The sequence below is a fragment of the Fusarium venenatum genome (assembly GCF_020744135.1).
Source record: "Fusarium venenatum strain MPI-CAGE-CH-0201 chromosome Unknown EDB82scaffold_3, whole genome shotgun sequence".
Taxonomy (NCBI): Eukaryota; Fungi; Ascomycota; class Sordariomycetes; order Hypocreales; family Nectriaceae; genus Fusarium; species Fusarium venenatum.
Window position 1 is genome coordinate 1,458,705 of NW_027072131.1, and position 23,186 is coordinate 1,481,890.

The window sequence follows — 23,186 nt, forward strand, 5'->3', positions numbered from 1 at the left end:
GAGGCGGTTATCATAGACAGACGATTTAATAGCAAGGTTCAATAACCCATTGATGTACATATCCTTGAAGTCATGTCACTGGCACTACCGTACATTCGTTACTCAACATCGACAAATTGCTAAACCATGTTGTGAACATTGCACATGAACCAGACGTTGAAAATGATATAGTCGAGCTCTCAACATGTTCATTCTTCCCACTACCTATCTTTAGCGATTATTTGTACCGCCGCCTTTGTTTATTGATACCGCAATGTCAAGAATATTTGGGTTGATCACAAACTTTTATTTTTTCCATAGCTCTCCAGCCGCCCTTAATCATTTGTTGTTCTCGTTAAATCGTAAATAATTCATAATGCCGTTGCCTTATACTGGGCTTTAGTATAAGTGTTTTGAAGCAACATTGCTTATTTATGCAGGACTGCTTGAATGTGCTTCAGAGAGTGCTGTTTTCCTCTCATATAGTTTTCGCGAGTTTCCTCACTGATATGCCGCTGCTTCGATGCCCTTCCCTTTGATGTCTCTACTCTTAAGGAGTTCGCGGAGACTGCCCTCTGCACGGCCTTGTGATATTGGCGAAGAATGAGGCGAACGCCAGCTCATCCATCCAGTAAGCGTGGATATGAAGTTGTTCTTTGTGTTAGGAGCATCGATGGAAGACATGGCGCCATGAGCAACGGGTCGATTAATGCCTTCGGTAACTGCAGGCTTCTTCTTGGGTACTGCGGGAACCTGTTCCTTAGTTTTCGTCTCTGGGGCTGTCCGGATTTCTAGTTGACTGCTTGATGTTTGAGGTAGAGCGGGCTCGCTCACAAGACCAACAGCCGAAGTTCGGTTTGCATCCAGGTCGTTCAGATTCATGCTCAACCGAGTACCATCAATAAGGGCAAGTGAGCCTGACCTTCTTTGCCGGGGAGTCCTTTGAGTGAGTTCTACCTCCGGAACCACACTCTCAATGGCTCCGTCTTCCGAGGGAGACAGTGATCCATGTCTGCTGGACCCTTTCTGGATAGTTCTGCCACGAACCTCATCAGCAATCTCTGCAGCAGACTTCTTTTTAGACTTATCCTCATCTGAAGATCTGCTGGATGACATGATGGTTTCTAATGTCCCCATGGCCCTGCTGTTCCTCCTAACACCCATTGGTCGCTTTCTGGATTGTTTGAGATTCCTTTCATCATCTGATGACACAACCTGGAGTGTGGGACCTTGAGCTTCTTGACTCTCGATAGCCCCAGGCACAAATGCTGAACCTGAGCCATGGGGAGTATAATGAACCTCATACTGATTGCTTAGGGAATACCGCGACTTGGCACAAATCTCGGCAATCCGATCCAGATCAGCATTGATATCTGTGACACCATTTTGGTCTTCCAAATTTGCCATGAAGCTCTTAAACCGGAATGCATCGACTGACGGAAGCTTTGGCTCCTCTGGTTCATTCTCTAATCGTTTCTTCGTTCGATTTCTCGCCATAGTACCTAGCATTCCATTTCTAGACGGTGCCACACCCGAGCCAAAAGGAAGAACACGCCGTACAAGAGCAGAAGGACCACTGTTCTCGGAGAGCGCTGGGCGATGTCCTCGGCCGTTGACGACGATGACGCCTCTGTCGGCTGGTTGAGCTGGGACGGGGGCGTAGTAGCTTCGAACAATCACAGGTTGTGAGTATGTACTGCTCTGGGCGCCAGTAGATTGTGTGTATCGGTGACGAGTAGGGAAGTTTGAGCTAAGCTCACGAAGCGCTGAAGTTCGATGCTCCGCGGTGGAATTGTCCACAGGGATAGGTTTGCCCTCGGCAGTTGAGGGCACAAGACTCGTCGACGAGGTATTGGATTGGAACAGAGGTGGGAAGGAGAATTGGAGCGAGTGCCGGCGAGGTTTGCTGAGGGCTGGAACCGACAGTGTGGATGCTGCGACGTGATGTCGAGATGGTTTATGCGGATGGGCCTGGGGTTGAGAAGACTCCTGGGTGGCAGGAGGCGACATGGTAAAAGTCGGAACGTTGGTTCCGTATTTATATAACAGAAGTGTGTGTTGTGCTGTGCTGTGTTTGTAGGTGAGTATGGTGCGTTGAGACGAAAGAACGAGTTGTCAACTATGGTCAAGCGCAAATGTCACCCCAGGGTGCATAAATAGGAGCGGGCATTGGAAGCTTCTAAGCAAAGACTAGGTATGTACAGTACAGCACGATAGCTTTGCAGGTCAATCTGTAGCTAGTCTGTCTTTGTACAGCTGTGTAGGTTCAAGGGTGGGCAAGCGAACGGTGAGATGGGTAAATCGTTGGGATAATGATTGTCGTTGAATCGACAGTCGGTCTAGGACATGCGAGGTATCCCGGAAATATGCTGCAGATGGACAGCGGTAACGGAGCCAGCGGCAGGTAGTAGCGTAGTGTGTGGTATGGTACAGATACGGCGTGCAAGTTGGCGTGCGAATCCGGCAGTTAGGACGACATTATGATGACGAGCAAACCAGTTGAGAAGCTCGACGACGAGTGGTGGGAAGAGGCAATACAAAGATGCTTGGTCTTGTCTCGTCTTGTCTTGGCTGACAGTAAGTCTAGCCCAGTCTACCAATCTAGGTAGGTAGTGGTTGATGCAGAACGATGCGTCGCCACGACTCGGTGGAGTCAATATGCAGTAGACTGTTCTGCTACGGGTACAGCAATAGAACAGGCATAGCAGTCGATTGCGTTGGCTATCAAGTTCGGTTCCAGGCACGATGCTGTACTGTACTGCAGAATATGCGGCGTAGTAAGGCAAGGTTTGTGTGGGCTGAAGTTGATAGATGATAGAGTTGATCCAAGAAATAGAGGAGGAGGGGAGAGAAAAGATCAAGTGGGTATGTCGTACCAGGCCGTAGGTAACTCAACCTGCCTCAAGACCAGACTAATGAAAAAAGCGACAAGAGCAAGCAAGGGTCAAGGATTATCCTGAAAAGAAAGGAAAGAAGAGTAGAGGATCCTTTGCTTGTCTCTGTTTCTCTGCGTTTGTTATTTTGCTAATTAGCAGATTTAATATCTGAAGCTGATAACACAAAGAAAAGAAACCAATCGGGTCAAACTGACCTGGCCATTATGCATGAGTGTCGTGGCTGTTGATAAAGGGTCGACTTCGTCTCGGTCACCATCCCCGCATTGTATCTTATTGGTGGGGGATGCTCTACTGCTTTCATCCTCTGCACTATCCATGTCTATGTACCCTGAACAACCGCCTGATAAACTGTCGATCATACAGAATGTTGGTGATTCTTTTTACCTCCATTGAAACAAGTGTTTCGGCATTTATTAATCTGACGAGTGATGAGCGTGATCTAGAAAGTCAATTGGTCTATTTTGAACGAGTTTCTGTCATCGTGTCAATCATGTCCTGCAATTGCTGAGTCTATCACCAAAACCACACTACATATGCAGCTCATGAAATAGCCAAGGTGACAACTCATCCTCAGTTACACCAAATCCTAGGAACCTTCTCCATACCAAATGCATTTGCCCGTTGCCAACGCGGGGTCATTTGCATGTGCTGCGTTGTCCAATTTTTAATGATTGGAGCTTTCATCCTGTCGTCTTTGCCAACACTGAATCTATACTCAGCAACTTTTAAGACCCATGCGCTGATGCATCTCATGCATCATCTAAGATCAATTACTGTGATGGTTGGCCCCAGCGTATGTTCAACAGAATAATTCCTGCAATGCCCAGTAAACTATCTTTGCTAGAGCATGTCATTCCCTTTGCAGGTTAGGAGAGCAAGACAGCACACCATCTTCTGCGTATAATACATGTATCGTCAATTCTTGGCCTGTGGTATCATCTCTACAGTCCCAGCCATGTCGCTAATTCCGATATCGGTGGTATGGCCACTTGAAGTGATGCGAATCACCTCAGTCTTCGATTCTAACAACACAAATCCCACTGCACCATCTCTCACATGAGTCTCTAACCAGTACGTCCAATAGTTCCGTATCCTTCACCCCCAGTCTGCACGTTGTCGGAATACACACCGGGCGCCGGTCCAGTCGCAAAACGGCCCTCGCGGGCTTGCTCTCGGCGGTCGAAGTAGATGTACTCAAGATAGAAGGCGTGGATGTGACCAGGGATGTAGCCCAGGATGGTCAGGCAAATGTTGATGAACAGATCTGCTGAACGTTAGCATCTTCCTCCAGTAAATTAGAAAGCTAAAGCCGGCTTACCCATTCCGCATCCCGAGATTGCCCATACACCGATGGGAGGGACTGTGATTGCATTAGTTTCTGCTGCAACTTTGGCGATCGCGGAGCGCTGGTGACGTACAGAAGAGAGTAATGAGGATAAGAAGAACTGCCGAAACGCCGCCCATGGTTGCGGTTTGTTGTGTAAGATGTGGGATATGTTGAGACGGATGTGTAAGTGCACTGATGTTCGTCGAATAAGATAGTAATGCGTATTGTAGTCGTTAACAGTTGTTTTATGTTGTATTGAGGAAACTTTAAAAGAAGAAAGAAGAAAAAGACAACTGACAAGAATTATAAGGCTTGCGAGCCGCGTAACCAATCAATGCTAAAACAAGTAACGTGAGGCCTTCTTACTCTACGAGTTTCTGCCTTGTCCGCGACGTTTGGACATGATATGACGTAGGCCGCGTCGGCTTAAAGTGTGCCGTGAAAACCCCAAAACGAACAGTCATGATGGCAGCAAAACCCCAACCCTAAAAGTTTATGACAACCTGAAAACAATTCAATTGACTAGCAACTTGACAAGATAAACGCATTATATGCATACGGTCAACCAGTGGCTGTTTTCATCACTACATTTGGGAACCGCGCGCCAGGCTTGGATTATGTGCCGACCTACCTTAACCTATCATGTATATCAATCGGCACAAGGTCCTGTCTGTCGGTTACCTCATGCAGGTCTTGCCATAATAGGCGCTAGGATCTTCTTATTCCTAGTACTATCTGTATCTTGTTCTTCATGTCACAGCAGTTCCTGTCAGGACGTGAGCGATAATGTTTTTAATGCGACACTATGTGTTGCAATACTTGCTTATACGTATCAGACCTATGCTATATGTATCTCTTTATTTGCCATTAGTGTCTGCAACGATAAAATGTCTTGGTTCGCAAACAGTACGATGCCCAGGTGCATTGATGCGAGAGCATGTGATAAATTGTGCCTAGACAGCCAGGTCTTGGCTCATGTAGCATAAGGCCCATTCATTCTGATTAAAGTTGGGCTGAGTAGGCTATCTCACCAGGCACTGGCTATCGGATTGAAAATTATGAAGGTAACCTTGGCCTAGAATATAACCCTGCTCATATTGTTGTTGAAGGAAGTCAAGAGTTATGTTCATCGAGTCAACCATTTCAGATACCCTACTGCTCAACCTAACGGGAGTGCATTATGTCTCATATGCAGTTCGGACGGATCTGCAATATTGATTCCGCTATCCGAGCCAGTGCAGAAACGGCCAGGACCCCAGTAGCCTAGCAAGCCGAAAGTCATCTCGTAAGGATAAGAGAGGATGTTTGAACTTGGAAAGGTCAGTCGGTTGGTCCTGCGGCGGACGACTATCAGAGGAGAGAGAAACTGTCGACCAGAGTGCAGCACAACAGTACATATGGTTCAGTTTCATAATATGCACGGGCATGTTTCCGAGCGGAAGAAGCTGCTGAGGCAGGCAGGAAGTGTCATGGCTTTCCCTGATGAAACAGACAGGGTCGTGATCTGTCCATTTCTGCCTTCCAAAAACATGATCGCCTGTATTCAATGACTTCTTACCTAGGTTTGAATGTATCGAGTAAGCCATCGTAGTCATTTCGACGGACTCCTTCAGTTGCCGGTCCTCGTTCCAAAACCTCAATGTCCGAAGACCCCTAGGCTGAAAGGGCTACGCATGTAGCCCTGTAAGCTACTCAATGTCCTTTATCCGGCCAAACATTCCCATCAATCAGTCAAAAGAGGCAGCCAGTCAAGCCCCGCAAGATTGATATAAATAGGCAGCAGGGATGAGAGAGAGATTCCCAAGACAGATCAAGATATCGATTATATTCGGTAGCCCGCCTTGTTCAGCGAGGTTTCTCCCCATCTGCTTCTTCATGAAAGGTACGTTAGAGTGAGGGCGAAGGTGAGGGGGTCGACATCATTGTGGACTGATATTGTTGGAGCGAGATTGATGACGCCTCACACGAGGCGGCAATTCTCTCCCCGCGTCTGCGGGACTTGTATGTGCATATGCAAAGTCATCATGGCCCTGCAAACTTTGTATTGTGTTTGTCGACATGTTCTCATGGTCTTTTCTAATGAGTGAGTACATGCAAAGGAGTCGCCCATGATGCATATTCATAACAAATTGGTGGTACAAATGAGCCCAAACGGGCTTTGTTGGCCAGAGTGCAGCCATTTCGTGACTTCTGTGCCTCACCATTGTCACCTTGTCGATTTGAAATTGTTGGCAGAACACAACCTGGACGATAGACTGCGTTACTAATATTGGATAGCAATGTAATCTCCCGGTGACGAACCTCAACTCGAAGCTCAGCACCGATCACGGATCTTTTCCCCTCTCTCTCCCTCCCTTGCTTCGGGACTTGGGCTGTGCATAACTGCTTATATACTCTGCACCGCTGAAGGTGGCTGGTATTTGCACATGTGGTTGTTGTGATATATCAGCGGGTTGGTTGAGAGGTTGCCGTGCCGTTACTGAAGGGTTGGGAGTTAAGAGGACGAATTAGGAGCTGTCAAAAACGTGGAGTATAGGCGGTAGGGTTAGATGTATTCTTGGCACAATCATCTTCCTTGGATGACGAATCCGTCAAGATTCATGCCATCGAGAACATGTAAAGAGACGTAGGATCCGGAGCTATCGGAAAGCAAAAAAGAGCCCAAATCGAGTGGCCCAAGGCAAGATGAAGGTGAACGTGCTTGGACTAGAAAGTCTATTGTACGCTCAGGGGAGTAGAAGCTTCCCTTCATGATTCTTTCAAGTTGAGGTGGGGCTGATCATGAATTATTAACCAGCTTCTTCACAAGCACTTTCCATCTTTAGAGGTCTGCCCGCCAATGTTCCATGTTTCAATGAAATGACTCGCCCAATATCGAGCACTTTTTACGTCCATTTGTTTTGCACGTTGTACATATACAATTCAGTCGGAGGTTGATTGGTTTTTACAAAGGTCAAAGCTGTGAAGCTTAAAAATACGTTCCTGACCTGACCTCCAAAACATTCAACAGCCATTAACTCAATGAGGATCAAGATTAGAAAGCGGGCGGGCAACTTCCCGCCCGTCGTCACTAACGGTTGCCTCCAGAGTTCGCTACCAGCCCGAGCCCGGGCTGCAATTCGCAGAAGCTATCATACCCCTGCAAGCCTCTGTGACCGCTGTAAGGCCGCCTCAGCTCAGGGGATGGAGCGGGCTGGAAGGCAACACCCGAACAGTTAAAGAATGGACGGATGAATTGGAGCTGGTGATGGAGCCAGCCAGGCCAGACATTACCAGCAGCTTCTACTATTTCTCTTTTGGATTGATTACACTTTTTCAACATCTTCAGCCGTACGTTCAATTGACTTTGACTCGATATCATGTTGAAAATATTTCCAAAATAACATCATATATCACCAACCACAATAAAATTGCTCCCCTATATCCCGATTAATCTGTTCCTTTCATGTCCCGGCTTGCCTCAAATAACCTGATAGCGTGTGCTGACACCCGACGGCTTTCCCCACTGTACTTTACCTGGACCACGGGCCCATTTACTTACGGCTTGCGCCTCTCAGAGGCCGGAGGTTCTTTTCGTATTTGGCACAACCATCTCCCCTGAAGCTGCTTCTACTCACTGGCCACTTCACATCCATTCCGCTTCCTGTCACCTAACCCGACCTCACATATCCTTTTCTACATACCTCCTTCTATCGCAACCTGGCCGGGCCACGGGCTAGTTGCATTTAATATCTGACCCCTCTCGAGTGTTTATCACTACGACGACCCGAAACGTTCTTTCGAGATCCTTACATTATTCGCCGCTGTTGCCGAGTGCGCTGCAAGCAACCAAAACTCTCTTTCTCCTCTCTACCTCTTTTCGGCACCGATCGATTCTACCAAATATGGCTTCACAACAGCTGCCTCAACTTAACATCGATCGCTATGTTGTGATTCATGTTGCGACCACCTGCGATGAGCACGGAGTTTATGTGACAAAGGACTCTGCGGAAGTTATTGAGCTCGGTTGGATCTTGATGGATGCAAACACGCTTGAGGAGGTGAGTCTCCATCCCGCTTTACGACCGACTGCACTTTTCAGGGTCTACAAGCACCTTGAAGGGTCCAAACGCTCTTTATGTGACTACCCGATTGCTAACCTCGATTGCTAGATTACCCATGAGAGCGTCCTTGTCAAGCCTGTTAACACTCCGATTACTCCTCTGTGCAGTAAGTTTTCTGACGCTACTACAAACCCATAACATCTCCATCTGTATTTGCTCCACGTTGTTCGATTCCGCCAACCACGCGCCGCTTGAACAACAATTTTTTCTCGATGCTTGCTTTTTCCGCAAAACACAGGCAGGCATTTTGACTAACGGAATATCTTTTACAGCGAGCCTGACAACTTTGACTTGGGAACATGTTCGAAACGCTGGTACCTTTAGAGACGCTATCACCCGATTCGATGCATTCGCTACCGAGCATTTGACCTCCAAGAACCTTGACTTTGTCTTCGTTACTCTCGATGCTTGGGACCTCCGTGTTCAGCTTCCTCGTGAAGCTCGCGATAAGGCTGTTGTCCTCCCTCCTTACCTACAGCACTCGCGCACTTTTGATCTCCGCACCGAGTACCAGCGCTGGCAGCAGCACCACCCCGAATCCCTGCCATTCGGACCTTCGATGCTCTCCAATATTTGCGCCGCTCTCGAGGTCGAGCCCGTTCAGTCGAGTGCACCCATCAAGCACAACCTCCCATTCCACCTGCAGGCTCTTGCCCCTGCCTCGCCACGACGTGCCATGGAAGAGGCCGTCACTCTTGCTCGAGTTCTGCGAGGCTTGATCCGAAAGTCCCAGCCTCCTCAGGAGCACCCGGATGTTCTGACTCGACCCATGGATGCTCGAGCCGATGTTCGAGCCTTCCTTTCCGAGAGGAGCAAGGTTCTTCACATGTCTGGTCTCCCCCACGATACAACCCAGTCCGAGCTTGAGAGCTGGTTCACCCAGTTTGGTGGCCGGCCCATTGCCTTCTGGACCCTTCGAACCCCTGAGCAACACAAGCCCACTGGCACTGGATTTGCTGTGTTCTCTTCCCACGAGGAGGTGAGTTTTTAAATCCCCCCAGCTTTCTTCTTGCACCAGCCTTTTTGCGATATTTGCGCAAACCCATATTGGCTCATTGCTAACTTATTGTAGGCTGCTGAGAGCCTTTGTATGAATGGCCGTGCCCTTAATGAGAAGGCCATTGAGGTCTCCCCCTCCTCCAGCCGTGTGCTTGACCGCGCCCAGGACATCCTGACCCCCTTCCCTCCCAGCAAGAACCGCCCTCGACCAGGTGACTGGACTTGCCCTTCTTGCGGCTTCTCCAACTTCCAGCGCCGAACTGCCTGTTTCCGATGCTCATTCCCCGCCGTCGGTGCTGGCCCCTCGAACGATATGGGAGGTAACAACAACAACTATGGAGGTGGCTTTGGTTATGGACCCCCCGCCATGATGCCCCCTCCTCCTCATGGTGGTCACCACGGCCCCATGGGCCATGGTGGCGGTCGCATGGGCGGCAGTGGTGTGGTGCCATTCCGTGCTGGTGACTGGAAGTGTGGTAATGAGGTCTGTGGCTATCACAACTTTGCCAAAAATGTGTGCTGTCTTCGTTGCGGTGCCAGCCGTGCAGGCGCTGCAGTTGTCGCTGATTCCGGCTATCCTTCCCCTATGGATAATGCGTCTCAGTATGGCATGAATCAGGGATCTATGGGAGGTGGTCCCGGCCCTGGACCTTTCGGCTCTGGCAGCTCTTACGGCGGTTCTGGTGGTGGTTACAACCAACAGCACTTTGGTGGACCTCCCAGTCACTACCTTCCCTCTGGCCTTGGAGGCGGTGCTGCGGCCTACCCCAGCTCATTGAACACACACGGCAGCTTTGGATCCGGTCCCGCTTCTCACTCTGCTGGCCCTTTTGATAGCCGAGCCGCTGAGGCCGCTTTCCAGTCAGCTACTAACGGACCTGCATCTGGCGGACCCTCTAACAACTTCTACAACAACAATGCCAACAACAACAACGGCGGCAACGGCGAGAACGACCCTTTTGCTTTCCTCTCAAGCGGCATTGGCGGTCTCTCGGTTAGTGGAGGCGATGGACGTCAGAATGGCGGTTCTGCTCCTCCTAACAAGTCACCTGCTTAAGCAGTGGCAATATTGCTGCAGCCAAGTCGCTGTGTGTATATGAATGCTGAAATCTTAGCACCACATATAAGGGCGCGGCTGTTCGTGTCACAGCTTTTGCGCGAAAATGACTTTGAATGATGCACATAGAAGGTCTATTGTTGGCAAAGCATTTGCGAATTGGCTTTCCCGAAAGGAAGCCTCAATGGTGCGTGTATTGGTTTCGGAAGATCAGGTCGGAGCGACGGATGCTTGATTCTAAGACGGATATGTTACAAAATCTCAAGGGTTGGAAGACAAAAGTGACTTGATTACTCGCCAATGTCAAGGGCTTGCTTTCTTTGGTGTTGACGGTCGAGTCTATACGGTATGGACTTTTGTTTGCTGGGGCCGCTGTCTGTTTTATATTTCACAAGCCCGGAGGCGACAGAGTCTCGGGTTCGACATTTTTTCCATCTCGACATGACGGTAGGGGAACACACGGGGAGTCATTGATGTTGTCGTCTCTGGGCTTCATGGGACGGTGGCGGTACTACTGGAAAATCGGTTACGGGGTTGGGTGCATAGCGAAGGGGAGTGTGTAAGGGTATATTTTGCTTGGCCTTTGTGACTCAAATATCCAGTTCGCCCGTGTCGGCTCAATACTGAACCCGACAACAAACTAACTGCTTTTCTCTGTTACTCAATCTCTCTCATCTTTGCCCCTGTTTTTGCTTATGCTGTTGTCGTTCATTCTTTACATATTGTACGAGTTTGACCTTGTCTTTCTCAAAACTGTTTGTTTGTTTTGGTAATCTCTGCATGTCTTTTACCCTGATCTTGGTTTTTGCTTGGGACGCGCAGGAGCTGGGGAGCCTGGACGGAGTGGCCAATATATAACTTTGTGCTACGGTTGGGAGGAGTCGGGGTGTCAAAAGGGGCATTATGCCTCAAGGATTGGCCAAAGCTGCATCTTTGTTTGTTGCTCGCAATTGATGGCATGGTTGTTACCATCTTGTTCATCTTTCCCTTTCGAACCTCATTTCAACAAGGTTCTACTAGGGACCGCAGCTGTGATCTGCGAAGTGAGGTTCAGAGGGCGGCATTAGTGACTAGACGGTATAGGCTGGATGGTTAGGCTGTCGGAGGTTATCATATTTCATTTCTGCATATTGTATTTCTTATCCTCTCCTTGAATTTGTCGCCTTTCATGATCGATAGGTAATTCTTTAGATATGAACTGTTACTGCTTGTCACTGTACCTCCCATACTATAGGATAGCATGATCAGAAGAGTGCTTTGTCTTTACAACTGATTCTTACAAGTGTATATATATACTCACTCGACATGTAGATTTGATGAGTGGGTATAGTGAGATGATTCTGGCAAGACAGAAACACCTACCTAGACTAATGCATGGGAATTTGTTGCTGTCACACCGTTCATGTCCACTCATCTCATTCAGTGAAGCAACACGATATGTCCTACACCTGCAAACCCTCGAACTTACTGGCCATTATTGATGAGATCTTCATCATCGTCCGCGTCCTCATTTTCATCCTCAACACTTTCATCGTACTCCTCATCCTCGTCATCCGCAGTGTTTTCATTGCGCCGGGCTTCGGCAATGTCAAGCTGGTTTTGCGCAAGCTCTTGCGCATAGGTCTGCGAAAAAAACGTCTCGTTTTCACGGCCAGGACCAGTTGGGTAAGGGCCCGAGTTTCCATCTTCCATGTAGTCATGCCATGCTCTGGCCTCATCCCACTGTTCACGGGTCACTTGCGGGTTCGAGTTGATGAAGAGTTCAGTGATAGTGTTATTCCAGTCCTCTGCATTTTCTCCAAACGTGAGGAGCGGACTCTCCTCTCTGGTGTCATCGTCTTTGTCGGCGTCGGCTTTCTTTGGGTGCTTTCCAAACAGGGAAGGTAAACGGTAACCACGCTCAATTTCTTCGTTTATATCGTACTCGCGGTCGTCTTCTGAATCGGACTCGGAACCGCTCTCCCATTCTCCACGCCAGTTATACTGGCCTTCTGTCGACCACGCCATACCTCGCAAGCGCTCGTCGTTGTCGTCTTCTTTGATCTCCTCCTGTACCTCTGACGAGAGCTCGTTCCAACACTTCTTCAAAGCATGCTTGCGCTGCCAGAAGTATGAAGTGTCGACTCTGCCCAACTTCTCCTCTTCGTCTGAAATGTACATGTCGTCTTCTGTAGGAACGATGTTCTCTCCTGTTTCGAAATCGATGTAACCCCAGATCATCATCTGGGAAATGTGCTTTTCGAGATCAAGCCCACGATAGGTCGCTTCGATGGGAAAGAGCTCATCAGGGCGTGAAAGGTGACGGAATCCTTTGCCCCAGCCTTCCATGTGGCCAAGACCAACCTGTCTGATAGGGACATTGTACGCCTTGGGGTGGTCGTGTAGTAGGATGTTGGTCCAGACACTTCGGGGGAAGCGCAGGTCATAGCGTGTCTTGAGCTCCATGAGCTCTGAGAGGTTCGTGTATCTCTGTTTCATTAGCAGTTGCCACAAGGGATGGAGCCCTTTCTGTCCCATCATGAGATGAACCATATCAAGTTTGATAGGATGGAAGAAGGGGTGATTAAAAGCCATGGCGAGCTTGACAAGAAAGAACTGCACATTATAGAGGTGCTGGTCGGTCCAATACTTCTCATTTCTGAGAAAGAGTTGTCTCTGGCGAGTAGTCGAAATCTCCATGAGCACCCAGAGTCGCAGCAAGGTACTGTACATTGATTCAGGCATGAGGAAGCCCATGCGGGCCATCATGGCGAGAATCTCTCGACAACAGCGCTCGCGAGACAAGACCATCTTGAGATACCTGAAGCCAGGGATCAGGCGGATGCTTTTGGGGTTTAACTTTACGCTGTTCCAGCGGGCCTCGAGATGCTGCGCGTTGTTTACCGCGGACTTGCGCTCCTGGGGATCCCTGACCAGCATCTTGCCATAGAGTTTCCAGTGGAAGACCTTTCCAGCTTCAGGCGATCTACTGTCAATCCACATTCGAATGCAGGACAGCATATGGCCATTAACCGCTGTGCGAAAGGAGCGGCTAGCAATGTACAGATTGACGATGTCTTGTGGTCGTAAATGCTTACCGATCTCGATAGCTAGCTCGAGGTTGATGCAAAGGGCAGAGATCATATCGAGACTGGCGTGCTTGAGACTCAGGGTAAGCTCGTTCACCTCGTCTTTCTTTTTATCAGCTTCGTAGGGGTCTACGCCGCCGAACATGCCATCGATGTAAGCCCGAGAGAATTTGAGTCTTTTGTGCGGACCTGAAAGGTCTTCGTAATCCACGACTGAAACATTCGGAACGCTGTTCATGATCTCGTCTTCATCATACTCTCGAGGGTCAAGACCCATATCCTCAAGCTCTTGGTTTGTTCGAGCTTCGCGTTTGACAGCTTCTTCCAGACGTTCGCGCAGACCATCAGTCAACATTTGTAGTTCTCGCTCCGGGGCGTTGATAAGCTCGTCTCCAGCTGAGGCTCGGGCCCGAGAAGGAGCCAGAGGGACAGCCGTCGGCCGAGGGTTGGCAGCAGTCTGCGGGACGTTGATAGCGGCTGCTTGTACATTGGAACTATTGGGAACATGTTGAGCTGGGTTATTGGCAGTTGGCTGTGCGTTCAAGGCACCAGGAGGTGCATTGTTCGTCAAAGGTGGCCCGCCACCTGGAGGAGGCGGGTTGGAAGACATAGCGAATGTCAAATAAAGCGGATCAATATTGAAGTATTCTAAAGGATAGCGTCAGAATAGTGACAATATTGGTGGTGACTGGATTGTAGTGAATGAAAATGGTGTTGCGAAGAGAAAGGTCTCGGGGACGCTGTTGATAAGAATCAGGAAAAGTTGCCAAGCAACCATATTAAACAATAAAAAGAACAGAAATGCAAACACCAACAATAGCCAGGCGAAGGGTCACTAGCAGTGTGGTAGAAAAATAATCCTGATGTTCGACAATAAACGGCAGTGCTTGCCATCTGTCTGGTAGTCTCAGGCACTGGCAATATATCAAGCAGTGCCCCTCTCATTCAATGTTAGACGTAGGTAGTGAATACAACATTTTTAATTAAGATCCATGGGGTAGAAAGTTCTGATGTACAAATCTTCGTCTTTTTCAGCCTCCAATCTCACTGGGTTTATACATCTTACGCTAGGATATATTGCTTCTCATCGCCGGTGGCTCGCTGTCTTTCTTGCCACCGGTTATAGAGCTGCTGCGTCTCCTCATCCTATGAAGACCGGAACTTCAGCACGAACTTCCACCTCACCTATCGGTCGAGCTCATCGACAGGCAAGTCGCCGTCGTCTTTACCCACAATGGACTCGGCTACCTTCCAGATCTGCAGCAGATTGTCTTCCGCAGCACTTGCCACGAGCCAGGGCTCATTGGGGTTCCAGCTGAAATCAGCAAGATGGTTCGTGTGACCACCGTGCATGAATAGCCTGTTGAAAGTTAGCTTCTATATCACCCTCATAAGCGCTATCGGTGTAGTCAAACATACAATTCAGGGGGGCCATCATCCTGGTCATCGGGCAATTGCTCTTCGCCGACCCTTGAAAGGTCCCAGAAGATGATTCTTCGGTCGTAACTGGCACTTCCCAAGATACCAGCTTCAGTAGGGTGCCATGCTAGAGATGTGACAGCATCGTTGTGGCCCTCCAGAGTGTGCACCTTCTCCTTTACATTTCTGAGATCCCAGATGCCGATTGTCTTGTCGGCCGAAGCAGTAGCCACGAGCACCTCCGAGTTGGGATTGAAAGCCAGAGCGTTGATTGCATCAAGGTGGCCACGCTTAGCGACAACTGCTGCCTTGTTGGTCTCGCTGTGTCGTACATCCACAATTTGAAGGGTCTGATCGTCGGATACGGAACCGATGAAATTCTTGGAGATTGGGTGGTATTGGACATCGTTGACAATCTGTGTATGGTGCCTGTAGGTGCGAGAAGGGTTGAGGATTCTTGAGTCGGCCTTCAGGGTCTTCAAGTCCCTGCGATGTGTAAGTTGAGTGTTCTGGATATCTACTACGGGTACTTACCAGAGACGCATCGTAGTATCCTCACTGCCTGACGCTAAGCAGCCTTCCTCATGAGGGTTCCAGTTCAAGCCAAAACCTTCGGCTTCGTGTCCGACCAGTTCAATTTGGGCATTAACCTTTCCAGTTGAGGTAGGGTCGAGAGGGTGCTTCGTTCGATCAAAAATGAGGATCTTGCCGTCGATGCAAAGAGTCGCAAGGATATCGGGGTTCTGAGGTTGATATCGAGCCTTGTTCACTTCTCCAGGATGCTCAATTCTCTGAACAATGTCGCACTTGATGGCGGCGACATCACCAGACTTGCCATAGCCGCCGATCTCGCCTCGTTCCTCATCATAGTCGTCGGGGTTAGGCGCCACTGCTTTGGGAATCTGAACGTCGGCGATCTGAAGGTAGTTGGGGCTCTCATCTGAGGTGTGTGTGCCAAGCAGGAGGCGGTGAATTCTGTAGTTCTTGCCCTCGGGCTCCTTGACATCGGGGAACCACTGGACTGTGAGGGTAGGCCAAGTGAGGGCCGTACTACAAGCAATGTTAGATTGAGATTTTCGGTCATAATTAAGGTTGCGACTTGCCCTAGAATCATGTCGTACAGAAAGGGACTGTTCTTCTTCCATGTCTTGTACTCTTTTGAACATTAGCCTGCTGGACAGCATTTTCGTCCCTTGTGGCTGGTCCATACCTTCATTAATGAGGCGCTCTCCTTGATCATCCTCTTCATCATGGATCATGTCGACTATGATTGCGTAAGTAAAACTATTTTCAAGTTTGTCGTCTTGATTCGAATGCAGGCGCACGCAAATCCAGGTACAAGTTAACTTACCGTCCATGTCGTGCTCGGCAGACGGAGCAGGTGCCATGATGGACTTTTTTATTATAAGGGCTTGTTTGTAAAAGACAAAGGCAAAAAGAAAAAGGTGATTTGCGGCCGAGTGGTTGATGTTGATAATACTAGATTGTTGGTAGGAACAAAAGTGAGTCTGCGCGCGGCTGAGAATAAAGCAAGTCGCAACGCGTTGATGCGCAAAAGGCTGAAAAGGCGCGTTAAGTGACGGAACGCTCACACCCATAGCAACCGCAAGTATCCGCTGCGCCACATGGGAAGTGGGAGAAGATGTGGCTTAAGGATGTGTACCCCACAAATTGCACATCTCTTTAGCCTAGCAATTGACTCTGAACAGGCCTCAAGGTATCAGAAAAGCTGGCCAACTGAGGCATCAAAGACGAAATTAATGTGACAGTTTGTTGCAATTAAACCAAACGCTTAGGTCTTTTATTTTTGTACCTTAAATCTCAGAGATGGACTTTCCTGTTACCCGCCGGACATGGCGGGCCTCCTTAGGTGGGGAGAAAGATACTCGCTGAGTACTTAGATAGAGCCTATCGTAACGGACTATGAAGCGTATCTGTGATGTACAACAGGAACCCCTCCATGAATCGAGTTCCTGCCAGGCTGAGGTCCCCACCTTGTCAATCCAGCTCTCAAGTTCCATGACTGCTGGATTTCCATCTTGACAATAACACGATTCGTCGCAAACTTCACCTTTCCCGCCTCCCAAACCTTCCCAGAACCCGACGATCCCCTACGACTCCCTTCATTTCTTTGGTATTGTAGGGAGCGCTTAGTACCTCGTCTCGCATTATATTGCAGCATTGTTGTCTTCGGTTTGTTGGCGCCACGTTGAGTCACCATCCGTCTTGTCTTTTCCTGTTGCCACGGGATTTTCTACGTTTTGCGCCCAGTTTTTAGGGGCGATCTGGAGTTTATCAACTCCTATTTCAGATAAGTTTCGCATTTTTGAATCTTTACGTGGACTGGAAATTGTCCACTGTCTTTCAACATGGGGTATGCTCTTCTTCCTACTACTCTTCTCAAGTTTTACAAGCTGACTCTTCTCGTCACAGTGTCCCCAAGTTCTTCAGATGGCTTTCCGAGCGATATCCGGCCATCTCCCAGCTCATTGCAGAGAACCGAATACCCGAGTTCGACTGTCTCTACGTCCGTTGCCTCAAGTCACATGCCGTTCCCATATACTGACCGTTACCTAGCTCGACATGAATGGTATCATTCACAACTGTACCCACAAGGATGCAGGAGAAGATGTGTCCTTTCGTCTTAGCGAAGAAGAGATGTTTATTCGTATATTCAATTACATTGAACATTTGTTTGGAAAAATCAAGCCCAAACAGCTGTTCTTCATGGCTATTGATGGTGTTGCACCGCGAGCCAAGATGAACCAGCAACGTTCCCGACGTTTTCGAACAGCCCTCGATGCTGAGAAGGCCCGTGATAAGGCCATCAGTGAAGGCGTCGAAATCCCTAAGGAGGAACCATTCGACAGCAATTGTATTACCCCAGGTACCGAGTTCATGGCCAAACTATCTCAGCAATTGCGATACTTTGTCAACAAGAAGGTATCCGAAGACACTGACTGGCAAGGATGCGAGATTGTTCTATCCGGCCACGAAGTCCCTGGTGAGGGAGAACACAAGATCATGGAATACATTCGAAATGCCAAGGCCCAGCCGAACTACAACCACAATGTTCGGCATTGTCTTTACGGCCTTGATGCCGATCTGATCATGCTTGGTCTTCTCAGCCATGATCCCCATTTCTGTCTCCTTCGAGAAGAGGTAACGTTTGGACGGGCTTCCAAGACGAAATCCAAAGAGCTTGAGCATCAAAACTTTTATCTTCTTCATCTCTGCATTGTGAGAGAGTATCTAGAGATGGAATTTCAGGAGCTTGGAGAGGAAGGGGCTCTCAGTTTCCCATTTGACCTCGAAAGAGTTATCGACGACTTTATCTTGATGGCGTTCTTTGTCGGAAATGATTTCTTGCCGAATTTGCCCAGCTTGCACATCAACGAGGGTGCGTTGGCCAACATGTTCCGAATCTACAAATCTATTCTTCCAAAATGTGGCGGATATATCAACGAGAACGGAGTTATCAACATGGAACGACTGCAGCGACTCCTGGGCGAATTGTCCAAGACGGAGATTGATGCGTTCGAGGGCGATGTTTCAGATGAGAAATGGTTTGCATCAAAACAGATGGAAAAGAGACTTGAAAACAAGAATGCCGAAACAAAGGCGCCTAAGGGAAGTCAGCTTGTCCTCACTTCAGCGCAGCGCGACCTGTGGAAGCAAAAGATTCGGCCGTACATCTCAAAGCGCTCAGACGAGCCGCTAGATCTCGGCACCAGTCTAAAAGCTGCCGACCGCAAGTTTGTTCAGGATTTGGCAGACTCGATGCATCTACAATGGTCTACTAAAGAGGACGACGAGGGCCATCGCCATCTGATTGTTTCGTTCCCACCTAAGAATAATCACGATGATGACGAAGATGATGACGAGGAGGAAGGTAACCTTGCAGCTTACCGAGTAATAAAGACTTACGACAAGGCTTTGGTCATTGATTTGACAGCCGAAGATGCCCAAAAACAGTATGAGAAGCTATACCAAGATAAGTATCAGGGCTGGAAGACAAAGTATTACCTCCAAAAATTCGAGGAGTGGGCTCCCGACAACTACGACAAGGAGCTCACAGCCCTCTGTGAGAATTACGTCCAAGGTCTGCAATGGGTCTTGTACTACTACTACCGCGGTATAGCTTCGTGGCCTTGGTTCTACGGATACCACTACGCACCTCTTATTTCAGGTGAGTTGCCTGTTACAATGCATACTCTAGAACGTATGGCTAACCTGAGACAGATGTTGTTAAGGGTGTTGGCGCAGACCTAAACTTCAAAAAGGGCCAACCTTTCTTGCCCTATGAACAACTCATGGGTGTCTTGCCTGATAGAAGTAAAAAGATTGTCCCCAAGGTTTACCACGACCTCATGACGAACCCGGATTCGCCCATCATTGATTTCTATCCGCGCGACTTTGAGCTGGACATGAACGGAAAGAAGATGGATTGGGAGGCAGTCATAAAGATTCCCTTCATTGACGAGAAACGCCTATTGGACGCCATGAGGCCCAAGAACGACTTGTTGGAGCCCGATGAAAAGGCACGAAACGGATTCGGTGTGCCCCTCAAGTTCACATATTCGCCCGAGGTCGACTTCGTTTACCCTTCCCCATTGCCCGGTGTTTTCCCCGAGATCCAAAACTGTCGCTGCATCGAGAATATATTCGATCTTCCTGATGTGGAAGGACTTGAATACTTGTCAGGATTAACTAGTGGTGCTTTACTGAACGTTGATGCTTTGGCTGGTTTCCCTACCCTCCACACTCTCCCATATACTGCACAACTTGTCGAAGGTTATGGCGTCAATGTATTCCAGACAGACAGCAGAAACCCAAGCGTATGTGTTACTCTGACCGGGACGGAGAATCGCACCAAGATCGAAACTTGGAAGGCGAAACTTGGCCAGCGATGCTACGTGGGATACCCATTCCTCCAGGAAGCCAAGGTCATTAAAGTGCAGGATGAGCTCTTTAGCTACGAATTGGCCGACAATGGGAAAGATGTCATCACAAGAGACCACAACAACCGGGAGGCTGCCGACTGGGCCAGGGAAGCTGATTACATCGAAAATTGGCACGCCAAGCGACTTGCAATCACCATAGGGCAAGTCGAGTGTTTGGTGTATGTCCATATGCTCAAGGGCCTCATTCGTACGGAGGAGGGTGCCCTGACCAAGGAGTACGCCGAAAATCCCAGTCTCAGGAGTACATATGCTGCGCAAACCATCGTTGACGAAGTGGTCAATGAAGACGAACGATTCATTGAAAAGGAGGCGTTGCCCATTGAGGAGGAATTCCCTCGAGGCACTCGTGCATTCTTCCTTGGTGACTACGCTTATGGCCGTCCCCTTGAAGTTGCCGCTCACACAGGCAACAAGGCGGAGGTTGTCGTCTCAGTCCTCAAGAACAAGGAGCAAGATTTCGCAAAGCAGATCATCCATCAAGCCGAACGCTCCAATCCTTACACCCCGTCATTTGCTGTGGCTAAACAGCTGGGTATTCATCCTCTCGTTCTAAGCAAGATCACTTCTTCGTACCAGATCATTAACTCTGCCGGACTACGACTGAACTTGGGTTTGAACTTGAAATTTGAAGGCCGAAAGCTCAAGGTCTTGGGCTATTCGAGAAAGTCTCATACAGGCTGGGAGTTCAGTGGAATGGCGATCAAATTGATTGCTGATTACATGGTCGCCTTCCCCGACTTCTTTGCTGCTATTCAGAGGGAACCACAAAAGAGCGAGGTCCTTGAGACAGATCTCTGGAATGATCCCGCTGTCGCTTCCCAACGAGTCAAGGAGATCGTGGCTTGGCTCAAGAAGCAGGAGACTAGCAAATTCGAGAGGGTTCCTCTGGAGGCTGAACAGCTTGACTCCGAGATTGTCAAGGCATTGGCTCATGTCGGTGAACAGGTGCATGCTGCTTCTTCAGAAATCGAGATTAAGAAGTTGCGTAGCGTTCCTCGTACGGCGCTCCTTAAGCCATCTGACGCGGAAATGGTGCTCGGCAGCCAGAACTTTACTCTGGGAGATCGAGTTACTTACGTGTCTGCTGCTGGCAAGGTCCCCATTGCCACTCGCGGAACTGTTGTTGGTATTAGTCGTACTGCCACTGCCCTTCTTTTGGATGTTGTATGGGACACTTCTTTCATGAGTGGCACCACGCTCAACGAAAGAGCCCCTGTGTTCCGTGGCCAGACAGTGGCATCATCCTCAGTCCTGAACACTTCAAATAAACAGGTTGTGTCAACCACCAGCAAGTCACAACAGCGAAAACCAGTCATTGCTACGCATGGTGGCTATGCGAACGTTGGGGTTACTCAGTACAAAGATGCACCAGCCCCTGGCCCTCTTCGCGGTGGCTGGAGTGGAGCGCTGAACGGCAACAACCCGCAAGGACGCAACTCTCCTGGACGTGGTCGAGGTAACGGTGCTCGCGGAGGTGCTCCCAATCTCATGCACAGCACCTTGGTTTACCGAAACGGTCCTCCCAACGGTGCGGCTCAAGGCTATGATACCAACGGAAATGGCACCCGAGGCAGAGGAGGTCGTGGTCGCGGCCGTGGCAGCCACCACGGTTCTCCCGCTCCTGACGGTGCTCCCCAAGAACAGATGTATGGTAACGTTCCACCACCTGCCAGTCTCGATCAACCCCGAGGCAGAGGTCGTGGTCGAGGACGTGGAGGTAGAGGTCGCGGAGGATCTAATCGTGGACGAGGCAACGGAGGACCCAGTGGTAACGGCAGCCAGGGCTAGATGACCAGTAGCTTCGTTATAGGATGGCGGTACTGGTGAGTGATCTCCTGTGATGTTACGTCTTACGACCTGTTATCGAATGCTTGCATTTTTTGCAGAATAGCCAGCGTCGGGATAAAAGTTGTGGATGTGAAGATTGTATTATAGATGAAAGCTAGATACGTTTATCACGAAGTCACGAGTGGGAATGGATTCTGCGACGAATATGTTTCTCGAAAATTGCAAAGAGAACCGCCTTATACCGCACATTGAACTCTATTTTTCACTTCAAACACATACTAAAACTGGATAACCAGCCTATCTAGTAGTTCTTCTTTGTAGTATCCTTCTTCTTCTTGATCTTGATTGCTGGAAGATTGAACTTGGGTGACTCGCCATTACCCAGAGCCTTCCAGTGACCAAGATCGCGGGTCTGATCCCAAGTAAGAAATCCAACCCAGGGCTGAACATTATAGTGCAGCTTGAGCTTCACATCCTCTGTCGCTGCAACCTTACCAGTAGGGTGGGTGATTTGATACTTTGGTTTCTGGTTCTTGAGGCCAAGGAAGCCACTAATAATGATGTGAGATTGCGGTCAATATTTACAAAGGCATATGAACTTACCGGTCGGGGTCGATTGTCTTTCCTTCAGCGCTGCGCTTGAGCTTCTTCATAGCAACAGGTCCAATGTTCTGGAGATGGTCGGCGCTGGGATTCGTGATGATCTTGTCCCAGATAACAGCCTCGTTGGTCGAATTGTTGGGTCCAGGCCACTCGGCAGTGACATAGACAAAGACTTGCTTAGTGTTCCATGTGAAGAGGCTTCTCAGGTCGGCATCCAGGTCGAATCTAATAATTGCGTATTCCTCCTTCTTGGTGCTGTAGTAATGCGGTCGGCCCTTGACACTGATAAACAAAGGACAATTAGAATCTTATTTGTGAAATTAGAATAGGCAGACTGTACACTTGAGAGTTTGAGACAGTAAAGATACCAGCATCGGGGGCACGAGGGGCTATGAAATCCGAAGCGGCAATGAAAGCTGCGACAACGAATGCGACAGTGGTGAAGAAGCCGAAAGTGTTCTGGATGCGGGTAAGAGAGTTGTACATAATGGGCGAGTATCTCAGCTGCCTATGCAGCTTTTGCCCTTTATCTTGAAAGGATAGGAGAAAAGAGAGGTGGAGTTTGGAAGACGGACGTTGGTGATGTCGCGTCGTGGTGTTGAAGACTACCTTTCACCTAAAGCTACTGGCCACGTTTTGGGAGCTGTCTTTAGCTGGTCAGCGCTGGAGCTGTGGCGTTTCAGCCTTGTGACTGGACTGTGGGGTCTCTGTCCATTAAGACCTCCAGCATGTTTTTGTATCCAGGAACTCCAACTATCCCGGGTTTGAGAAAGGCTAAAGAAATTAAATACTATACAGTTAGTTTACACAATAACGTCTTATGCTGGCATATATTTCCATAGTAGTTTGTAGGTCGTCGCCGTAAATATCAAGTTATCTTTGTAGTTATGCTTTCTATTCTCCAACAACACGAACCCTGCGAGGCTGACACTGTCAGAGCAGTCACAGCCAAATCGCACTAAATTTCGCGGCACATCCCCAC

At 48.9% G+C, this 23,186-nt stretch overlaps 7 protein-coding genes across 7 annotated transcripts; 2 read left to right on the forward strand and 5 right to left on the reverse strand.

The window, feature by feature from the left end:
* Positions 1-35: 35 nt before the first annotated feature.
* EDB82DRAFT_213649 (uncharacterized protein) lies at positions 36-2,299 on the reverse strand. The gene has a single exon (XM_025726696.2). The coding sequence runs from the start codon at positions 1,987-1,989 to the stop codon at positions 481-483; it is 1,509 nt and encodes a 502-aa protein (XP_025581237.1). The 5' UTR covers positions 1,990-2,299; the 3' UTR covers positions 36-480.
* Positions 2,300-3,940: 1,641 nt separating this feature from the next.
* On the reverse strand, positions 3,941-4,340 carry EDB82DRAFT_526314 (uncharacterized protein; the record flags this gene model as incomplete). The annotated part of the gene is made up of 3 exons (XM_025726697.1): positions 3,941-4,140; positions 4,195-4,236; positions 4,295-4,340. The coding sequence occupies 3 exons, from the start codon at positions 4,338-4,340 to the stop codon at positions 3,941-3,943; spliced, it is 288 nt and encodes a 95-aa protein (XP_025581238.1).
* A 3,486-nt stretch (positions 4,341-7,826) lies between these two features.
* Positions 7,827-10,736, forward strand: EDB82DRAFT_213763 (uncharacterized protein). The gene is made up of 4 exons (XM_025726698.2): positions 7,827-8,243; positions 8,355-8,412; positions 8,579-9,285; positions 9,379-10,736. The coding sequence occupies exons 1-4, from the start codon at positions 8,088-8,090 to the stop codon at positions 10,360-10,362; spliced, it is 1,905 nt and encodes a 634-aa protein (XP_025581239.1). The 5' UTR covers positions 7,827-8,087; the 3' UTR covers positions 10,363-10,736.
* An 855-nt stretch (positions 10,737-11,591) lies between these two features.
* EDB82DRAFT_503938 (uncharacterized protein) lies at positions 11,592-14,159 on the reverse strand. Its single transcript, XM_025726699.2, has one exon. It carries the CDS (start codon positions 14,038-14,040, stop codon positions 11,827-11,829), a length of 2,214 nt encoding a protein of 737 aa, XP_025581240.1. The 5' UTR covers positions 14,041-14,159; the 3' UTR covers positions 11,592-11,826.
* A 220-nt stretch (positions 14,160-14,379) lies between these two features.
* EDB82DRAFT_503939 (histone acetyltransferase type B subunit 2) lies at positions 14,380-16,397 on the reverse strand. The gene is made up of 6 exons (XM_065608715.1): positions 16,201-16,397; positions 16,060-16,113; positions 15,953-16,004; positions 15,384-15,899; positions 14,850-15,335; positions 14,380-14,790 (listed from the first exon to the last, which is right to left on the reverse strand). The coding sequence occupies exons 1-6, from the start codon at positions 16,235-16,237 to the stop codon at positions 14,616-14,618; spliced, it is 1,320 nt and encodes a 439-aa protein (XP_065463807.1). The 5' UTR covers positions 16,238-16,397; the 3' UTR covers positions 14,380-14,615.
* A 501-nt stretch (positions 16,398-16,898) lies between these two features.
* On the forward strand, positions 16,899-21,828 carry EDB82DRAFT_463377 (XRN 5'-3' exonuclease N-terminus-domain-containing protein). Its single transcript, XM_025726702.2, has 4 exons — positions 16,899-17,223; positions 17,283-17,376; positions 17,427-19,038; positions 19,092-21,828. The coding sequence occupies exons 1-4, from the start codon at positions 17,219-17,221 to the stop codon at positions 21,599-21,601; spliced, it is 4,221 nt and encodes a 1,406-aa protein (XP_025581242.1). The 5' UTR covers positions 16,899-17,218; the 3' UTR covers positions 21,602-21,828.
* On the reverse strand, positions 21,829-22,837 carry EDB82DRAFT_503943 (signal peptidase subunit-domain-containing protein). Its single transcript, XM_025726703.2, has 3 exons — positions 22,545-22,837; positions 22,205-22,486; positions 21,829-22,152 (listed from the first exon to the last, which is right to left on the reverse strand). The coding sequence occupies exons 1-3, from the start codon at positions 22,688-22,690 to the stop codon at positions 21,903-21,905; spliced, it is 678 nt and encodes a 225-aa protein (XP_025581243.1). The 5' UTR covers positions 22,691-22,837; the 3' UTR covers positions 21,829-21,902.
* Between the last annotated feature and the right edge of the window lie 349 nt (positions 22,838-23,186).